The sequence below is a fragment of the Paroedura picta genome, chromosome 5, assembly GCF_049243985.1.
Source record: "Paroedura picta isolate Pp20150507F chromosome 5, Ppicta_v3.0, whole genome shotgun sequence".
Taxonomy (NCBI): domain Eukaryota; kingdom Metazoa; phylum Chordata; class Lepidosauria; order Squamata; family Gekkonidae; genus Paroedura; species Paroedura picta.
The window spans coordinates 42,867,608-42,885,625 of NC_135373.1; the positions used below are offsets into that span (position 1 = coordinate 42,867,608).

At 47.6% G+C, this 18,018-nt stretch overlaps 1 protein-coding gene across 7 annotated transcripts in view; it reads left to right on the top strand.

Annotated features, from left to right (window-relative positions):
* Positions 1-18,018, top strand: part of DLGAP3 (DLG associated protein 3) — a 243,927-nt gene that overhangs the window by 166,259 nt on the left and 59,650 nt on the right. For all 7 annotated transcript variants that reach the window (XR_013231011.1, XR_013231010.1, XM_077337514.1 and 4 more), the window contains one exon: positions 12,081-13,183. Coding sequence is in view for 5 of the 7 variants with exons in the window: in XM_077337514.1 (XP_077193629.1) it covers positions 12,158-13,183 (1,026 nt within the window). In the remaining 2 variants the exon portion in view is untranslated. The remainder of the gene's footprint in view (positions 1-12,080; positions 13,184-18,018) is intronic.

The following is an 18,018-nucleotide window of genomic DNA, read 5'->3' on the forward strand; positions in this document are numbered from 1 at the left end:
TCCTTGAAGGTCTCCCCAAACTATTGGGAGAGAATGAAAAGGTCTAAAGTGTTGAAATGTTGAGGCAAAATTTCACACTCGGGATCTGAGGGCAGAATTCACCAGATGTTGAACATTGGACAATATTGAATATAATGTTGAAGAATATTTACCTTTCTCAAGAGCCAGCTTGTTGTAGTGGTTAGTGATTCTCCTCCAGGTTGGAGAGCCAGCTTGGTGTAGTGATTATGAGTGCGGACTTCTAATCTGGCATGCCAGGTTCGATTCCGCACTCCCCCACATGCAGCCAGCTGGGTGACCTTGGGCTCGCCACGGCCCTGATAAAGCTGTTCTGACTGAGCAGTGATATCAGGGCTCTCTCAGCCTCACCCACCTCACAGGGTGTCTGTTGTGGGGAGAGGAAAGGGAAGGCGATTGTAAGCTGCTTTGAGACTCCTTCTGGTAGAGAAAAGCGGCATATAAGAACCAATCCTCTTCCTCCTCCTCCTCCTCCTGATATTTACCTTTCTCCAGATCTTCTGTGTGTTCAAGTTTTGAAGTCAGCTTTGAATCAAATGCTCTTCACCTCCACAGTTTTCCTGTAGTCTTCTTCTAAATCTTTTGTTACTCTGTTTGTATCAGGTTGTGCTAATCTATTTTTTTTCCATTTCAAAAATTGGAGGGCAGTTCCCCCCCCTTCTGTTTTTTAGTGCATGCTCAAGCAACCCCTCCACCCACTAGGATGGGCCTGATGATGGCCATAAGGCGACTTTCCAATTTGTTATTGGCCAATCGGAAGTGGGGGGGAGGACCACTGCAACATGTCTACTGGTCATGCATCATCCTACACCCTTTTGTGTAACCCACTGATTTATTTATTTATTTTATTTTATTTATTTAGATTTATATACCGCCCTCCCCGAAGGCTCAGGGCGGTTTACATTAAAACTAGTCAACGATACATGAAACGATACGTGATCCCTTGCAATTAATTTTTTTATGTCATGTTCACCAAAGTAACATTTCCAATTGGTAAGGATTTAAATTATTGTAGTATTGCAAACTTTATACTAATCATACTGAGCCAAGGAGGCAGTGAAGGTAGTCCTGGGTGAATGGGAATACTGCAAGCAAAAATGGGAAAAGGCAAGTGGGGGACAGAAATGTGTTCTGTGTGTTGAGTAGGAAATTTGCTAACTGGCAGAATGATAGGAGTGGAACCTTACCTTCATATTAGGGAAGGAAGCTTTTGGGAACGTGAGTGGCATCAGCAAGAAAAGGGAGGGGGCGGCACAGGCTAAAAGGTTTCACAGAAATGATTAAAATGAGTGAATCTAACAGAATTGCTGAAGGGTCGATAATGATTCCCTTTAAAATAATGTCTCTACTCAGTATTGCACATACAGGCGTAAAAAAGAAAGAATAGCACTTAGCCATACATTAATGCACTATGGCTAATTTTCCACATTTTTTAAAACTGTGGGTCAGAAAGCAGAGGGGGGGACGGACCAAGGGGAAGGAGGTTGGGAAAGGAAGAAGGGGTGTGGCCAGAGAAGGATGGTCGAAGGGTGAAAAAGCATTTCAAGCAGTTTGCATCGTAAAGGAGTTTACTTTCAATATGCTTGGAAGTAAAAAAGCACCCTTTTAGAGCTGAGGGGTGCAAAATATCCTTGACCTGACATGGACAAAACAAGTTGCACAATAAAAAAAAATTAAATGTTGAAACACAATTGCGTTTTTGAGGTCCTGTTTTCTGTGGTTAAGTTTTGCTGATATAAAATGTGTCCTTAGATGTGCTTGTTTCCTCAGCTCCTACTCCTAGTATCTGTGTATGACTGTAAAGTGCATGATGTTTAGCTTAGGATCAAAGTGCCTTAGGGCTGGTTTACACATACATGTGTCGTTTACTGGGTCTCTCCTCTCTTGAGAGCTCAGCTAACAATCTGCATTGGTAAACAATGGGACTGAGCAGATATCACGTAATACGAAAGTATGATTAATCTGTCATAGTTTAGGACTGTCACAGACCTCAAGTCAGTTATCTTAGTCAATAAATGATATTCTTGCATACACCAGTGGATAATGCTGAGCAAATATCTTCAAGGATTGCTTTACTGCTCAAAAGTAGTGATCTCACAGGGACAACCCCCACCCAAAACTTAGCAATTCCCTGCAGTAGCTGTTTTCTCCTCCTTCCATTCCTCTTCAAGTGATCCCTGAGAGACGTTACAGTCCATGTAGTCAATCAGATGGAACGGTCTGCTGAAATGACTAAGAGCCGGTTTTATTTATTTATTTATTATTAAATCTCTATACCACCAACACCTGGACCAGCTGGCTCGTGGCGGTTCACGACAGAATAAAAACATAAAAACACAGGATGGCAAGATTACCATCTCAACAATAAATACCATCTCACCGATAAATGAAGTCCATTTAGAGCTAAGGTGTTTCTCCCTATACAAAACTCATAGAGCAATCCCAAATAATCAGGGATCACTAAAATGATGACTTTCACAGCCCTTTCACAACACCCCCCCCCTCAAAAAAAAGTGGAAGGAAGGTATTCTCTCATTTCTTATGAAGACTTTTCTGAAAGGCTTGTCTCAGAGAGCCAGTTTGGTGTAGTGGTTAGGAGTGCGGACTTCTAATCTGGCATGCCAGGTTTGATTCTGCGCTCCCCCACATGCAACCAGCTGGGTGACCTTGGGCTCGCCATGGCACTGATAATACTGTTCTGACTGGGCAGTGATATCAGGGCTCTCTCAGCCTCACCTACCCCACAGGGTGTCTGTTGTAGGGAGAGGAATGGGAAGGCGACTGTAAGCCGCTTTGAGCCTCTTTGGGTGGGGAAAAGCGGCATATAAAAACCAACTCTTCTTCTTCTTCTTCATATTGGCTCACCCTTCAGAACCAGCTCTTGAAGCCCAAAATGTGGGGAAACACCTACGTTTTTAAAGAAAATACCTCAGGTTATGACACAGCAGTAATTTGTATATTGACTTTAGTTTTAGGATGATTTTTCCTTCTCTCACACATGCCAAGAGCTCCCAGATTTCACAAATTGAAGCACCAGATTTTGGGGAGAGTGTAAGCGTTCTGCTTTCCACGTTGGGAAAAGCAAAATTTAACCTGAAATAGGAGCATGGTTGTGGCATACTGCCTAAAAGCATGAGCTGAACAACTGCCTGCTTTGACCCCTGCCTTTCAATTCACTAGGAGGCATTAGCTAAGCCTCTGCCCATATGTGAATGGTAGTAATACTGCCTACCATTCAGGGTTGTTGTACCAGTGCTTTCTACATCTGAAACCTCAATGTAAATGGCGTTACTGAGTCCCCAGCCCTTGAGACCTTAAAAACTGGTTCCTCGCCCTCTTAGTTTTCCACTCCCAAAGGAGGCACAATTCTGCACTAACCTTTGTCCCTGCTACAATCTACCTTCCCAGAGCCCTGTAATAGCAGCACCAGATACCCTGTGGTGCCCTCGCTTAAAATGCTAACAAGATTGCTAACGACGCCTGTTAATTAGTCAAGCTACATGAGCGAATGTACTATTTCCTTACTGAAATGCAGCTTTCTGAAAAGGTCCCGGTGAGGTTAGAACAAATCCTTCCCATCCGGCTGATCTGGCAAGGCAGCTCGCCGGCCTGACTGCTCTCACTTTCCAGGAGGGTATCAGGGGACGAACATTGTCGGGAGAACAGAAGTAGAGGCAAGGGGTTGGGTCCACTAGCAGAGGTGCTTCAGTTCCAGCGGAAAGAGCTTTCCACTGGCTCCTTCCGCCCAAAGTGCTATGTATGTGGGCAATCCACTCTATATGCAAACGACGGCTTGAAGGCCAACCAATCATAAATTGGACTAAATGATAATAATGGACCAATCCAAGGGCCCAGTTAAGGGCCAATCAAGCTCTCCCGTTAAGGGCCAATCAGAGCTCCCGGCGGGATGCCTGAAATGTATATATTGCCTTTGTAGGAGTAGGAGTTGTTAATAAAGAGCTGCTGTTTTCGAAGAACTTGCTGACTTATTAAAAAGAAAGCATCTCAACTAGTGATATAGATCCTCAGGATCCAAGCCAAAGGCAGTGAGACAGAGAGGAGTAGCCTACGTGAACATAGAATCATAGATTTGAATGGCCGCCTAGTCCAGCCCCGTTCAATGCAGCATCAGCCTAAAACATCCATTATAAGAATCTGTCCAGCTGCTGCTTGAAGACCAACAGTTAGGAGGGAGCTCATATCTTCCTTAGGCAGCCGATTCTACTGCTGAATGACTGTGAAAAAAAATTCCTGTCCTGATCAGAGGGAATGCTCCAAAATTCCCAAATATTCCAGCCATCTTTTTTCTCATTTCCTGGACTCTTTCCCTAGTAAATCACCCTCCTATTCCCCTTCTAAAGATGTTCTATTTAAATGCTATTGGTGTAAAGTGATAACACTTATGATTCTGTAGGATCCAGTTCTCTTTCTTGAGTCTTTACATCTCTGAAGCTGCAAGAGGATGCATGTCTAGCATCATGTGCATAAATCCCTGCACACAGGTGCCAGGCAATGCGCAGTGTACCATTTCACACTCTGCTGCTGCCAAACTATATTTTCAACTCTTGGGAGCATATGGTGGCACAGCTGGCCTTTTAAAAAGGGATGTCTTTAACCAAAATAGCCAGTACTTTTTTTAAAAGACTTTTTAAAAAAGCATAACATACAGCAGCCAGAATAAAACCAGCAATGCGGTAATGTTTAAAATAAGGAGGGGGGCGGGGTCCTCAAGAAGTAATCCTGACCTCGTTACACTTTTGTTTGACTGTATTTTGAATTGATATTTTAGAGGCTAAAATGCACATTGCATTTGACATGAGTTGGATCATGGGTGCCGAACCCAACCCTCATTCACATATTCAAACCTTTAAAAACACCTGTGTCATTTTGTGCAGACAGAAATGCTGCATGGGGGAAAGAACTTCAGATTTCTCTCCTGCACTGTTTTTGCCAGCAGAAATGCCCATGGGAGGCCTCTTTTCCCCTTCCTCCACAGCCGTTTCCACTGGCCAAAATGACCTGGGTGGGAAGCCTGATGCTCCCCCTTCCCCCTTGCTGTGTTTGGGGCTGTGTGGAGTTTAGAGCAACAGAGAAGTCTTTAAAGAAGAAGAGATGGTTTTATACCGTACTTTTCACTGCCCGAAGGAGTCTCAAAGCGGCTTACTATCGCTTTCCCTACCTCTCCCCACAACAGGCACCCTGTGAGGTAGGTGTGGCTGAGAGAGCTCTGACAGAACTGCTCTGTGATAACAGCTCTGTATCTAGCCCAGAGTCACCCAGAAGGCTGCATGTGGAGGAGCAGGGAATCAAACCCTATTCTCCAGATTAGAGGCCACCACTCTTAACCACTGCCCCAAGCTGGCTCTCAATCCCTGTGTGAATGTGTGACTCAGCCAGGTCACACATCCATGACCCTACTCGTGTGTAATTTGCCCACAAATAAAGTTGGTTGTGAGAATCCGTAGTGTCTATGTCCCAGTGTTCATCTGGAGGAGGCTGAGTTCCCAGAATTGTTGCTCAGGACTCGAAAACACGGTGCCAGATAATACCACAGGTCTTGTTTTGCACTGCTGCCCCCAATCAGTAGAAACCCTGAAGCAGGTGACAGCCAAGATGGCGGTTCCTGGCTCCTCCTAGCTGGTGTCAGAATCCTTGGAGACCTGGCAAGATCTCAACAAAGGCATCCACTGCCCTTCTGAGCCTGATACCATGTGGGAGAGATGGGGTGGGGGTAGTGTCGAATTCAGTGCTGGAGGCCAGACCTCACATCACCATTTATGAAGCTGCCTGGGTGACCTTGGGCAAGTAACTCGCTCTCATTTAACCTACCACATGGTTTTGCTGGGAGGGCAAAATAAGGTCATAGAGTTGGACGGGTCCTACAGGCCATCTAATCCATCCCCCTGATCTAGTCCATCCCCTTGTTCAATGCACGGTTAGCCCAAGGCATCCATGATAAGTAACTGTCCAGCTGCTGCTTGAAGACCGTCGGTGTAGGGGAGCTCTCTACCTCCTTAGGCAGCCGATTTCACTGCCGAACTACTTTGACTGTGAATTTTTTTTTCTGATATCTAACCAGCACGGTTCTACATGTAGTTTAAACCTATTCCTGCAGGTCCTATGTTACCAACAGGAACTGCTCCCTGCCCTCCTCCAAGTGACAACCTTTCAAATACTTAAAGAGAACAATCATGTCCCCTCTCAAGTTCCTCTTCTCTAGTCTTTCCTCACAGGGCTTGGTCCCCAGGATAGGGTCACCTTACATGTGATGACTAGAACATTTTGAAAGAAGGACCTGAGATGATTGTGCTTATTAACAAAACAAAACAAAATCACACTGGCTACATGTACCATGCTGTGGTTTAGTTGGAGATCGGCAACCCTATGGCTTTGTTGTTCTCCTCCCCGCCCGCCCCCCAAGATACACACAGAAACGTTGCTGAAGATTCTTCCCTAGAACAAAAAAAAAAAAAATGTTCTTCTAGCTTTAAATGATTTTGTCCTCCACAGATACATTTATGTGGAAGTTCTCACATCCCCAGACTGGGGTTTTATTCCCAATTCTGTGAATAACTCACGGACCAGCTTCTCATTTAACAGACAAGGCCAGCATCTTGCCAATTCAAGGGTGCATGTTCCGCATTTGCTGCCCCTTCTGTTTTTAACCTGCGGTTTCGTATTTATGAATAATTGAGGTGTGATTTGTGGCTTGCAAGAGCCTGGACGAGTGAAGCCCCAATAAATCTACTCCAGGCATGGAGTGACCTTCTGCCTTTTCTTCTAAGCATGCAATGCTTCTCTCTCTTCCCCCCCCCCCCCCTCCTTCCTTTTCATCTCCTGTTTTCATTCATCCGTTTATTCTGGCCTTCTTTTTTATGAGCAACTAAAAATGAATCATGTATAGGTTTCTAAAAGGCAAAAAGAAGTGATAACATTTTTTTTAAGTTTGCTGTCGCTTAATGGTGATTTCTTTTCTTCCCGATTCCCACTGTAGAGTTTTATCGCAGGGGGGACACTAACACACAATTCCATCCAGGTAGATTCGGGTGGATAGCCGTGGTGGTCTAAAGTACCAGAACATAGTTGGAGTCCAGAGACACCTTTAAGACCAGCGAATTTCTATCCAAGGTGTAAGTTTTTGTGGTCACACAAAAGCTTGCACCTTGAATAAAACTTTGTGGTTCTTAAAGTTGCCACTGGACTCTTTTTTCAATTACATCAAGGGTTATTCACGTTAGAGGTCAGAAATCCTGGTGGGGTTGCCAGGTAACTGTGGTGGAGTGGTTAGAGTGCCAGACTAGGATCAGGGAGACCCCAGTTTGAATCCCTGCTCTGGAGAGGGGGAGTTGCTGGGTCTCTCTCCCAGCCTAACCTTCCTCAAAGGTTATTGCAAGGAGAAATTGGAGGAGGGTGAGAATGGTATTGTAAGCCACTTGAGGTCTCCATGGGAGAGATTTGTATGGATTGGCAACCATGACTGTCCAGTGTATGGCCTGGATCCAGACAGCAATGTCAAATTCCAATCTGGTTCCACCTACAGCACAGTAAATAATCTGCTCTGCCCCTATAATGCATCCTATACTCCAATTTCTGCCCTGGCTACACTCCTGCCCTGAGACCATCAACAATTTGCCAAATCCAACAGTCCACCTGCTTCTACTCTAAATCTACCCACTAGCCACTAGTTCTGCCTACCTCCTAGCTCCACCCACAATTTAGCTCCGCCTGTAATCTACCATGTTCAACATTAGCTCCACCCTATAGTTAGCCCTGGCTTTTACCAAGATCCACCAGACTTCACTGTGATCTTTTCTTCCTAATGGTCAGAATTAGTAAAACCAAAAGTTTAATACCCATTGTGTTTAATACCTATTGCCACAAAAGAGACCCACATTTAAATTCCAGCTTAGCTGTGTACTGGTCGTTCTCTCCCACTTCTGAACTACTCTTTGGGGAAAAAGAATTCTTGATATCTAGCCAGTATCGTTCTACATACTACATACCGCCATTACTGTGGATTGTACCCTCTGCTGCCAACAGGAACCACCCCCTGCCCTCCTCCAAGTGACAACCTATCAGATACTTAAAGAGAGCCATCAGGCCCCCTCTCATCCTTCTCTTCTCTAAGCATAGAAGCCTTTCCTCATCAGGCTTGGTCCCCAGGCCCCAAATCGTCCTCATTGCTCTCCTCTTCACCCTCTCAATTTTCTCCACATCCTTTTTGATGTGAGCCTTTCAGAACTTCATAGAGTACTCAGGTGCGGTCTGACCAATATCCAAAACAGTCCAAAACAGCATTAGCCTTCTTTACTGCCACATCCTACTGTCTGCTCATATTTAGTTTAGGGTCCACAAATCAAAGCCAAGCTCTGGGGTGGGTTTCTAATACCAGGCCTCAGCTGTGGGAGATGTGCAGTAATAAGAAAAGAGTGCCTTTCTTCCTAAAATGATATTTTTCAGTGTCCTAGGTTCTGGAAGGAAGGCAGATAAGGTTGCCAGCTCTGAGTTGGAAAATACTGGAGACTTTTGGGGGTAGAGCCAGGACTGGGTGGGATTTGGGGTGAGGAGGAACCTTGGTGAAATAGAATGCTATGGAGTCCAGCTTCCAAAATAGCCATTTTCTCCAGGGGACCTGATCTCTTTAGTCTAAAGATTGACCTGTAATTCCAGGAGATCCTCAGATCCCACCTGGGGACCGGCATCCCTAGGGTGATATTCACATATGCACCTTCCTCTCTGGCATTTGGAAATGGATCAGTCCAGGACCAAGAAAAATTCCCTCTTGATTCATCCAATTGCGTAAAGTGCCTCTTAGAAGGATCACAATAGGCCAAGATCTCGTCTATCATGTCTCATTTTCTTTGCTTGCTTTCCATCCTGGCTTCTTTTGTGCCTGGCTCCGATGCTGAATAGCAGCGGCTTTTGACTAGCAGTCAAGAGTTTCAGGAGATTTCAAGGGAATGTCTATAAATACTTCTCCAGCAGGGCTGGTTTGATTGAAGTTGCCACAGGTAGGCTGAAGATGAGAATGGACGTCCCCGCTCAACGCAAAGCCCTTGCCTTCTCCGCCGTCTCATTTCGACCGCGGAGAATCCAAGAAGAAGGTAGATTCCCGGATTGTTTCTCCAGCGCTTTTGCTTTCACAACTTGTGTGTTAGGACAAAACACATCCCGAAATGGCCCACCCGCCCTCTCCTTGCCTGCATGGACAGCAAGGAAAGGAACAAGCTGACTTCAAGGCTCAAAATAAGTTTAATAGACTTTTTTAAATGACCTGTGCCAGAACAAGCCCCAGGTGAACTGTTTGCTTTCAGAGAAGAAATTCTTTCTCAGTGGCTACATGTCAACTGTCAAAAATATAAATATTGCAGATATATCTCGACTCCCCTACAAATATCACCTAGCTCATAGGGGCACAATTGCTTTCACAGTGCAAGGGAATCGGGGACTCTGTCTACAATGGTCCCCAGGGTGTTTGAGACTGATCATGGTTAAATGTCTCTAGCCTGTGTCCTTCTGGTAATTACCTTAAAGTGAACCTAACAAAAAATTTGAGAAACTGGAACCAACCCTTCTGAAGCCCATTTTCCTTCTACAACTTGTAAGGTTGTTTCCAGTTTGTCGAATTTTTTGTTGGGTTCCCTTTAAGGTAATTAGCAGAAGGACATATATATTAAGTATGCAGTTGGCATATAAGATGGAATTACATTTGTTTACATGATGGTAGATCCGAATCAATTGGCTCATAAATTACACATTCAAGGTATGCAGTTTTTATCATTATTAGCATTTATTTGTATTCTGTATTTATGTACAGGACTTGATGTTCACTTTGCTTCACATGTAGCCACTGAGGAAGGATTTCTTCTCCGAAAACGAGCAGTTCATCTGGGGCTCGTTCTGGCTCTGGCCGTTTTAAAAAGGATATTAAACTCGTTTTGAGCCTTGAGGTCAGCTTGTTCCTTTCTGTTCACTCAGGCAAGGAGAGGGTGGGTGCGACATTTCAGGATTTGTTTTGTCCTAACAGATGAGTTGTGAAAGCAAACGAGCTGGAGAAACAGTCCCGGAATCTACCTTCTTCTTGGATCCTCCGCGGCTGGCTGATCTTCATGGTTGCTGAGCGAACGGCAAGGCAGGTTTCCAGCACTGGTCCCCCATCAGGATTCACCTAAACTGCTCCGATTAGGACGCAACTCAGCTGTCCGCTAGCCAGCCCTGGCTGCATCAGAGCGGATAGGGAACCTCTTACAGGGTCAGTTTCCTTGTGATAAGATAGCTTGCGATAAGCGGAGACTTATGTCGCTTTTGTAATATTTGCTCATTGACAAGCACAGAAGCCGACAGGCACCCAGACAATGCTAGTCTTTAAAGCAGCGTCAATTCTCCCCAAAGCCAACAGCATGCAGCCTGTTCAGGGCTCTCTCCAGCCAGCCGCCACATCTCAGTCTCTCGTTTCCAGCCACCAAACTGCACCTTTTCAGCTCTCGGGTTACCAGTTTCCATGTGCGACCTGGAGTTCTCCTGGAATCGCAACAAATATCTGGGCAACAGTGATCCATTTCCCTAGATCAGGGGTAGTCAAAATGCAGCTCTCCAGATGTCCATGGACTACAATTCCCGTGAGCCGCTGCCAGCATTCGCTGGCAGGGGCTCGTGGGTATTGTAGTCCATGGACATCTGGGAATTGTAGTCCATGGACTCATGGGAATCGTAGTCCATAGACATCTGGAAGGCCGCAGTTTGACTACCCCTGCCCTAGATGGAAGGGCAGCTTTGGAGGGTAGACTCTACAGCATTACATCATCTCTGATCTCCTTCCCATCACCACACTATCACTTCTCAGGCACGGCCCTCCAGTCTCCAGGGATTTTCTGCGCTGGAGCTGGCAACCCCTCTTCCCAACCAGTTGCATGAGGTGTGTCCACTAGTGGGTAGCCATCAACTACTGGAGGTCACGGGCTGCATCCAGCCAGTCATCAGAAAAGATGGAGGTGTCCCTTTTGACCATCCAAAAATGTTTCCCAAGGGTTCCTGGGATCCTGTTGGACAAAAAACATATGGGATGAGGGTTATGGTGAAGAGATGTCTGGGGCAGGACGGAGTGGGAAACCAGACTGGATCCATTGATGAAGACTGAGCTGTGAGCTCCAGAAGCACTAGGGTTGCCAGCTTGGGGTTGGGAAATGCCTGGAGACTTTGGTGGTGGAGCCGGGAGTGGGCAGGATTTGGGGCAGAGTGAGACATCAATGGAGTATACCGCTATGGAGACCACCCTCCAAATCAGCCATTTTCTCTAGGGAAAGGAATCTCTGTTACTTGGACATGAACTGTAAAACCAGAGGATTCCCAGGTCCCACCTGTGGGCCGGCACCCCTGAGAAGCAGTTATTTTCCACCGGTGACCATTAAAGCCCTAGACACTGTGGGACCATTGTATCTACAGGACTGCCTTGACCCCAAAGGACTCTTAGATTGAGCTCAGGCTCCCTTGCCCCAGGGAATTGAGTGGCCTCAGTCAGAGCCTAGGGTTTTTTGGTCCTAGCCACAGTTTGGTGGAATGCTCTGCCTAGCAAAGTCAGGGCCTGAATGGTCTTAAACAGTGACCTGTAAGACGGAGCTGTTCTGCAAGGCCGATGGTTGAAGCCTAGAGTAGAGTAAGACCAGTATTTCAGCTGGCCTCCATCCAGTTAATTTCCACCTGAGAAATAAAATCTCTCCTATAGCCCACCTCCACTCTCTTACAGTAAGATGTATCATCCAGAACAGTAGTTTTTTGCAATTTTAGGGAAACTGTTTTTAAAGTTATTTTAAATTTAATAGTTGCGTATAATAAGTTTTTGTAGAATTTGTAGATGTCTGTATTTTGTTATGTTGTGACACGCCCTGGACCTTTGGGGAAGGGCAAGTTAGAAATATGATATCCAATTATAATACAATGTTAAAAGAACTATCTATAAAGGGCACCGACCAAAATGGCCACGGAGAGATGGTGATCTCCAGAGATGGCGGCGTCCTGACGTAGCATTTTCGTGACACTTGTCTGTTCTCCCTGGTGTTCTGCAGGTGCTGCGTTTCCTCCCGGCGCCACCCCTCCCCCCAAGACGGCAAGATGAGGAGGCCACGCACATGGTTATGACACCATGAAGAGCTACCATGGGGAGCGCAGCCAGTCACGGGAACACCCTTGCCGCTGCATCCCCGAGGCCTGCGACCAGCCAATGGAATACATCCACCATAACCAGGAACCTCGCCAGCCATACCTTCTCAGCCCCAGCGAGCCGTGTTCCTTGGACCACTATTGCCCGTCCCGGAGCTCCGGCGATCCGCCGCTCAGCCTAACGGAACCTCTGTCGGCCGCCAGCAGCAGCAGCACCTTCCCGAGAATGCACCACACACCGCAGCAGTACGACTCCTGCGACGAGTGCATGGCGGCCGCCCACCCTTCCAGCAAGATCAACCGGCTGCCCCCCACGCTCCTCGACCAGTTCGAGAAGCAGCTGCCCCTCCACCACGACGGCTTCCACACCCTGCAGTACCAGCGCGCCAGCAGCACGGAGCAGCCACGCAGCGAGAGCCCCAGCCGCATCCGACACCTCGTCCACTCGGTCCAGAAACTCTTTGCCAAGTCGCATTCCCTGGAAGCCCCGTCCAAACGGGAGTACAACGGCACCAAGATGGAAGGCCGGGGTGGCGACGGGGCGTACCACCACCACCACCCGCACCACCACCACCGCCAGTCGCGTCATGGCAAGCACAGCAAAAGCAAAGACCGCAAGCTCGACTCCTCCTCCTCCTCTTCCCGCCACCGGAACAAGATGATGGGCTGGTGGAGCTCGGACGACAACTTGGACAGTGACAGCAGCTACATGGTGTCCGGGAGGCAACACGCCGTTGACCAGGCGACCCAGTACTGTGTGGACGCTCCAGAAAGTGCCTTCAGAGACTTGACCTTGAAGAGTCTGAAGGGTGGAGGTGGGGAGGGGAAGTGCTTGGCCTGTGCCGGGATGTCCATGTCCCTGGATGGTCAGACTCTCAAGAGGAGTTCGTGGCACACCATGACAGTCAGCCAGGCACGGGAAGCCTATCCCAGCTCTGGAGGAGGCCAGGAGAAAGCCTTGATGCTACAAGAGGCAAAAGCCAAGGACCGGTCCTACCATTATCTTCAGGTAAGGAGGTGGGTAGAGGCTATACAGCTGTAGAATACCAGCCTTTGTGTCTTTATTTATGATCTGTTGACTTCTCTAAGTCCTGGCCTATAATAAGCCACTTCCCTACACCAGCAGGAACTTGTACGGGTTAGAGTGTCAAAGTAAGGGGGACCCAGGCTCAAATTTTGCTATGGAAGCTCATCAGGTGACCTTGGACCAATCTCTCTCTCTCTCTCTCTCTCTCTCTCTCTCTCTCTCTCTCTCACTCTCAGCCTAACCTACCTCACAGGGTTGCTGTAAATCAATTTGGGTCCCCATCGGAGCAGAAAGAGGAGAGGGCTGTGCAATTAATTTTTCAGAATATATTTTGTAATCCTCCTTGAGTATCACTGAAGAAGGTAGACTCTAAATGAAGTAAACGAATAAATGGTCAGTGCCTAGGACTCATTCCACACACACACTGGATAATGCGGTTTTACTATGCTTTTGCAGCTGGGTTGCCATGTGCAGAACAGGAAAACCTGCTTCTAAAGTGCTTTGGCAGTGCTTCATCCAGTGCGTGTGGACTGAGCCTGGGTCACCCAATGTGGAAGGCTGTAGATGAAAGGGTGCAGCACAGCAGATTGGGGTAGGATAGTTTTCAAAGGAGCTAACATTAGCAAGAAGTCCGACCATCTTAAAAAAGAATACCAGTCTCAGATTGTGCCCCTGCCCACTAATGGAGGCGGAATCTATGGAACACATCTTCTTTCGTTGCCCCCTATATACCACCGTTCATAACAATCTAATCCGCCCATTTTTGAAAGGGAGGTTCTACCAAACATAAGCTTCTCATGGGTGACAAAGCCTCAAGTCTCTCTACAGGCAGCAAAATTTTGTGCCTACACGATTTAATCCTGCCGGGAAGAAACCAAACACCTTTGTTTTTTTTACAATGACTAATTTTATTCTCTTCAGCCCCCACCATGTTTTAAAATCTTAATGTTATACTATGTCTAATGTTTATATCCTGGTCTGTGACTGAATGAATGAATGAATGAATGAATGAATGAATGAATGAATGAATGAATGAATGAATGAATGAATGAATGAATGAATGTTTTCATCTACCATTCATGAAGCCAGGGTCGCCACAAGCAGCAACAAGCTTAGATCTCTCCCCCAAAGATCTTCTTGCTTCAGGATCTTTCTCCTGTGCCCATGATTCAGTTCTGCTGTTAAGAGTCGAGTCCTGAACCCAGAAATGCTATCATGGCTGACATGAACTTAGCAGCTGATTGCACAAGGAACAGACCTGAATACCAAGAGGGATCCTATGGGGTGAATTATATGGGGGGATACATTGAGCTGATCCATATTATAATCTTTGCAGAAACAAAATTGGCCCACCTCTCTCCAGCCCACACGTTATAATGGCAAGCATTTTGTCCTCCATAACCTGGTCCAGTTTGATTTCTCTAATAAAATGAAACCCTAGGCAGGTGGCCCATCATTGAGTTCACCATGGTATCCTCTGCCCACCACCTTCTGCCACCCAGTGCTTTACAGCCCTAAGAAGAACAAGGAGACAGACAGACAGACTATGGGAACATCCTTGCCAAACTCCACGCGAGGGAAAGAAAGAGAGAACGCTACAAGTTTTAAAGAGTCCAAGATTTCTGAAAAACTTGGCTAGGTTTCAACCACCTGCAGGGCAAGCCCCAGAGGGGAAGACAGACAGAGCCAGTGAGGGGCAGGGTGGTTTAGAGCAGTGGTCCCCAACCTTTTTATCACCGGGGACCACTCAATGCTTGACAATTTTACTGAGGCCCGGTGGGGGGGGTTAGTTTACTCCTCTACTCTCAACCACTGCCCTAACACTCTCTGATCCCTATGGTAATGTTTAAACATCCCTTCAAAATAAGATACAGACACGCCACAACAATGAACATAAGGAACATTTTATTTTCATGGAAATTTTAACTCATGACAATGACAAATCAATGGGAACCCTGAGCTTGTTTCTCTGCAACGAGATAGTCCCATCTGGGAGTGATGGGAGACAATGACACCCGAAGTGTGTTGTAAAGGGCCGGGGGGGATGAAGTAAAGGGCCGGGGGGGAGAAGGCATCCTTCGCGGACCACCTCCAATTAGTCGACGGACCACATGTGGTCCGCAGCCCACAGGTTGGGGATCGCTAGTTTAGAGAGTACAGTGGCCTTTTTCAACTTTTGACCATGGAGGAACCCTGGAAGCCTGCCCATTCAGAGCAGTCGGCACAGAAGAAAGATGCAGGAGCCAGCCAATCAAGCGATCAATCATTCACCAGTTCCTTTGTGGAGAAAGAGACTAGGCCTGTGGGGCAACAGGGGAGCTGGGTTCCACTGATGTCAGTGCCCAGCCGAACTTCCGGGAAAGACTGTGTAACTTGGGGGGGGGGGGTCTCATATAACCTCAGGGTTCCCTGGATCCCTGGTTAGGAATCCCTGGGTTAGAGTGTCGGACTAGAATCTGGGAGAGCTGGGTTCAAATCCTCTACCACAGAAACTCACTGGTTGGCCTTTAGCCAGTCACACGCTCCCAGCCTAACCTGCCAAATAGGAATGTTGTGAGGGTCAAAAGGGGGAGAGGAGAACAATGTCAGCTGCTGGACAGAGAGAGGTTGAGGTGAATATATGGAGAAATGCCGAAGTGACAGAGATTTCTATCACAGTGTGTTGCAACTGAGAAGTAGAAATCAAATGATGCTTAGGCCGGCAGGACTATGCCTGCTAAATGCAAGCCTGATTTCCGGTCACCAGGAACAGGGCGTGGCTTCGCCAGGAGCACCCTTGTATTTTATCCCATGTAAATCAGTGGTCGCCATTCATTCCCAGGAAAAGTTCACATGATTTATTTATTGTTCCATTTACTTGCCACCCTCTCTGCAGAGACTCGGGGTGCCTCGCAGCAACATAAATTACATAGAAAATAAAATATCTTTAAACCGCTCCGCGGGAGCGGTATAAATAAAACAGTAAGGGCTTCGGGGGTGGGTGCTGTCCAGGATGGAGAGGGCCAACGATTGGCCCCTGGCCCTGGACTGACCAACTGGGAGGCACAAGCACCTCCCAACCCGCCCAACCCTGAACCTGGGACACCTTCGCCCCACGGTAGCCATTCCCGTGCTGGCTGCCGAGAGGCAAGGTAGTCCCAGAGGCCCCGGGAAACTGGCCTGGGAGGAGGGGGGAGAGGGCTTCATGGCTACTTCCCTGGCCCCGAAGCCGGGAGGTGAGGTGGGAGTGGGGCAGGGGGAGCCTTCAGGGACGGGAAAGAGGTGGCCTTGGGTGGAAGAGGGGCGGGGGGAGGCACGCTGGCCCTGCTTCTTTCCCTGCGTCGAGGCCAGGGTCCTGGGGAGCAGGGGCAGCTGGGTGGCCCGGGGCCCTGCCAGGAGGGCAGCTAGCGTCCGCTGCATTTTATGTACAGCGAGCTTAATTTCTAGTAATTTAGATATTTCAATAAATGAATAAGCATTGGCTGACTCTGGGCTGCAACCCTGTTCTGTGATTGGTGGGCTTTCCCCTGATGCAAGGAGTCTCTCCCGTTTGATGAAAGAGGTGCTCCCATCAGACCAATCCACAGGGACCCACCTGTCCGACGGAGGGGACACGCTTCTGCCCTTCCCTGATCCTGGGTGTTCCAACTCAGCATCCACCGACAGGAATCCCACACTGCTCTGGAAATCCTGGCTACCTGACATGACCTTTTTTCCACGCAGAAGTTGACTCAGCTCATAATAACGGGCATCTGCCTAGTTGTTAATAAGTCTGCAGCCTACAGTCTTGTTTGAGGGGGGGTGAGAATCAGCCAAACAGAGAGAGAAGAAACAGCATCCAGAGACATTCTGCGCAGGCTTTTGTGCCGGGAGCCTGCCCTGTCAGGGCATAAAGAAATACCTTGCAAGCCTGCCTTTTATACTGAAGGGTGCTGCTAGGAATAAGTCCCTGCCTTGGGGCAAGAACTGAGCCCTCCTGAGTCCTGGGAGGAGGATGGAATGGAAGGCCAGAGCACCCCAGTTTGCAGAGCTGGGCTCAAATTTCCGCCATCCAATAAGCCTTCTGCCTCCAGGGGCTGGGTCCCTTTCAAAGCCTTTCCCCCAACCTCTGAGCTCCCTCCTGCTGACCCAGAAAGCTTTCCCATTTTGTTCTCTGCTCCCTTTGCTCTCCTCCGCATTCCCAGGATGCACCGCAGCTCCGCACCTTGATGTTAGTGATTAGAGAAATGTCAGCGCTGTAATAGCCTCTTCCTGTAAAAAAGCACAAAGTGTGCGCCAGAGAGGGAAAGAAAGAAAGAAAGGGATCGGTTATTTTAAAGAGTCCGAGATTTCTGAAGAGCCAGTGGCGGTCCGCTTCCCAAGGTGTCAGAGCACATCTGAGAGCCCCACAGATCCAAACAAACAATTAGAAAGAGCCACCTCCCTCGCCTCTCAGAGGGCAGTTTCCGCACAATGCTCGATCAATGCTCTCCACAGCCTAATCAAGAGGGCAGCAAGCAAATAAGGGCAGATCAGGACACACCAACAAGTTTTATTTACATTTTTAGGGCATTTCTGGGTCCTGCCAGGGAGCTGAAGGTGGTGAATGTGGTTCTTCCCCTTCTCCATTTTGTCCTCACAACAACTTTGAGGGAGAATAGTTAGGCCAAAGTCACCTAAGGGCGTTGCATAGCAACCCAGGCCAACACTCTCACTTCTGCAGCACATATTTGGCAAAATGATATCTTGGGATGTTTGCCTGGGGAAGCTTTATCCTGTGGAAGGTGATAGGCAGCACCTCTTTCTCTGGCCTGTTTCTTCCAACAGTGTGGGATAGTGGTTAACAGTGTGGCCTCTGA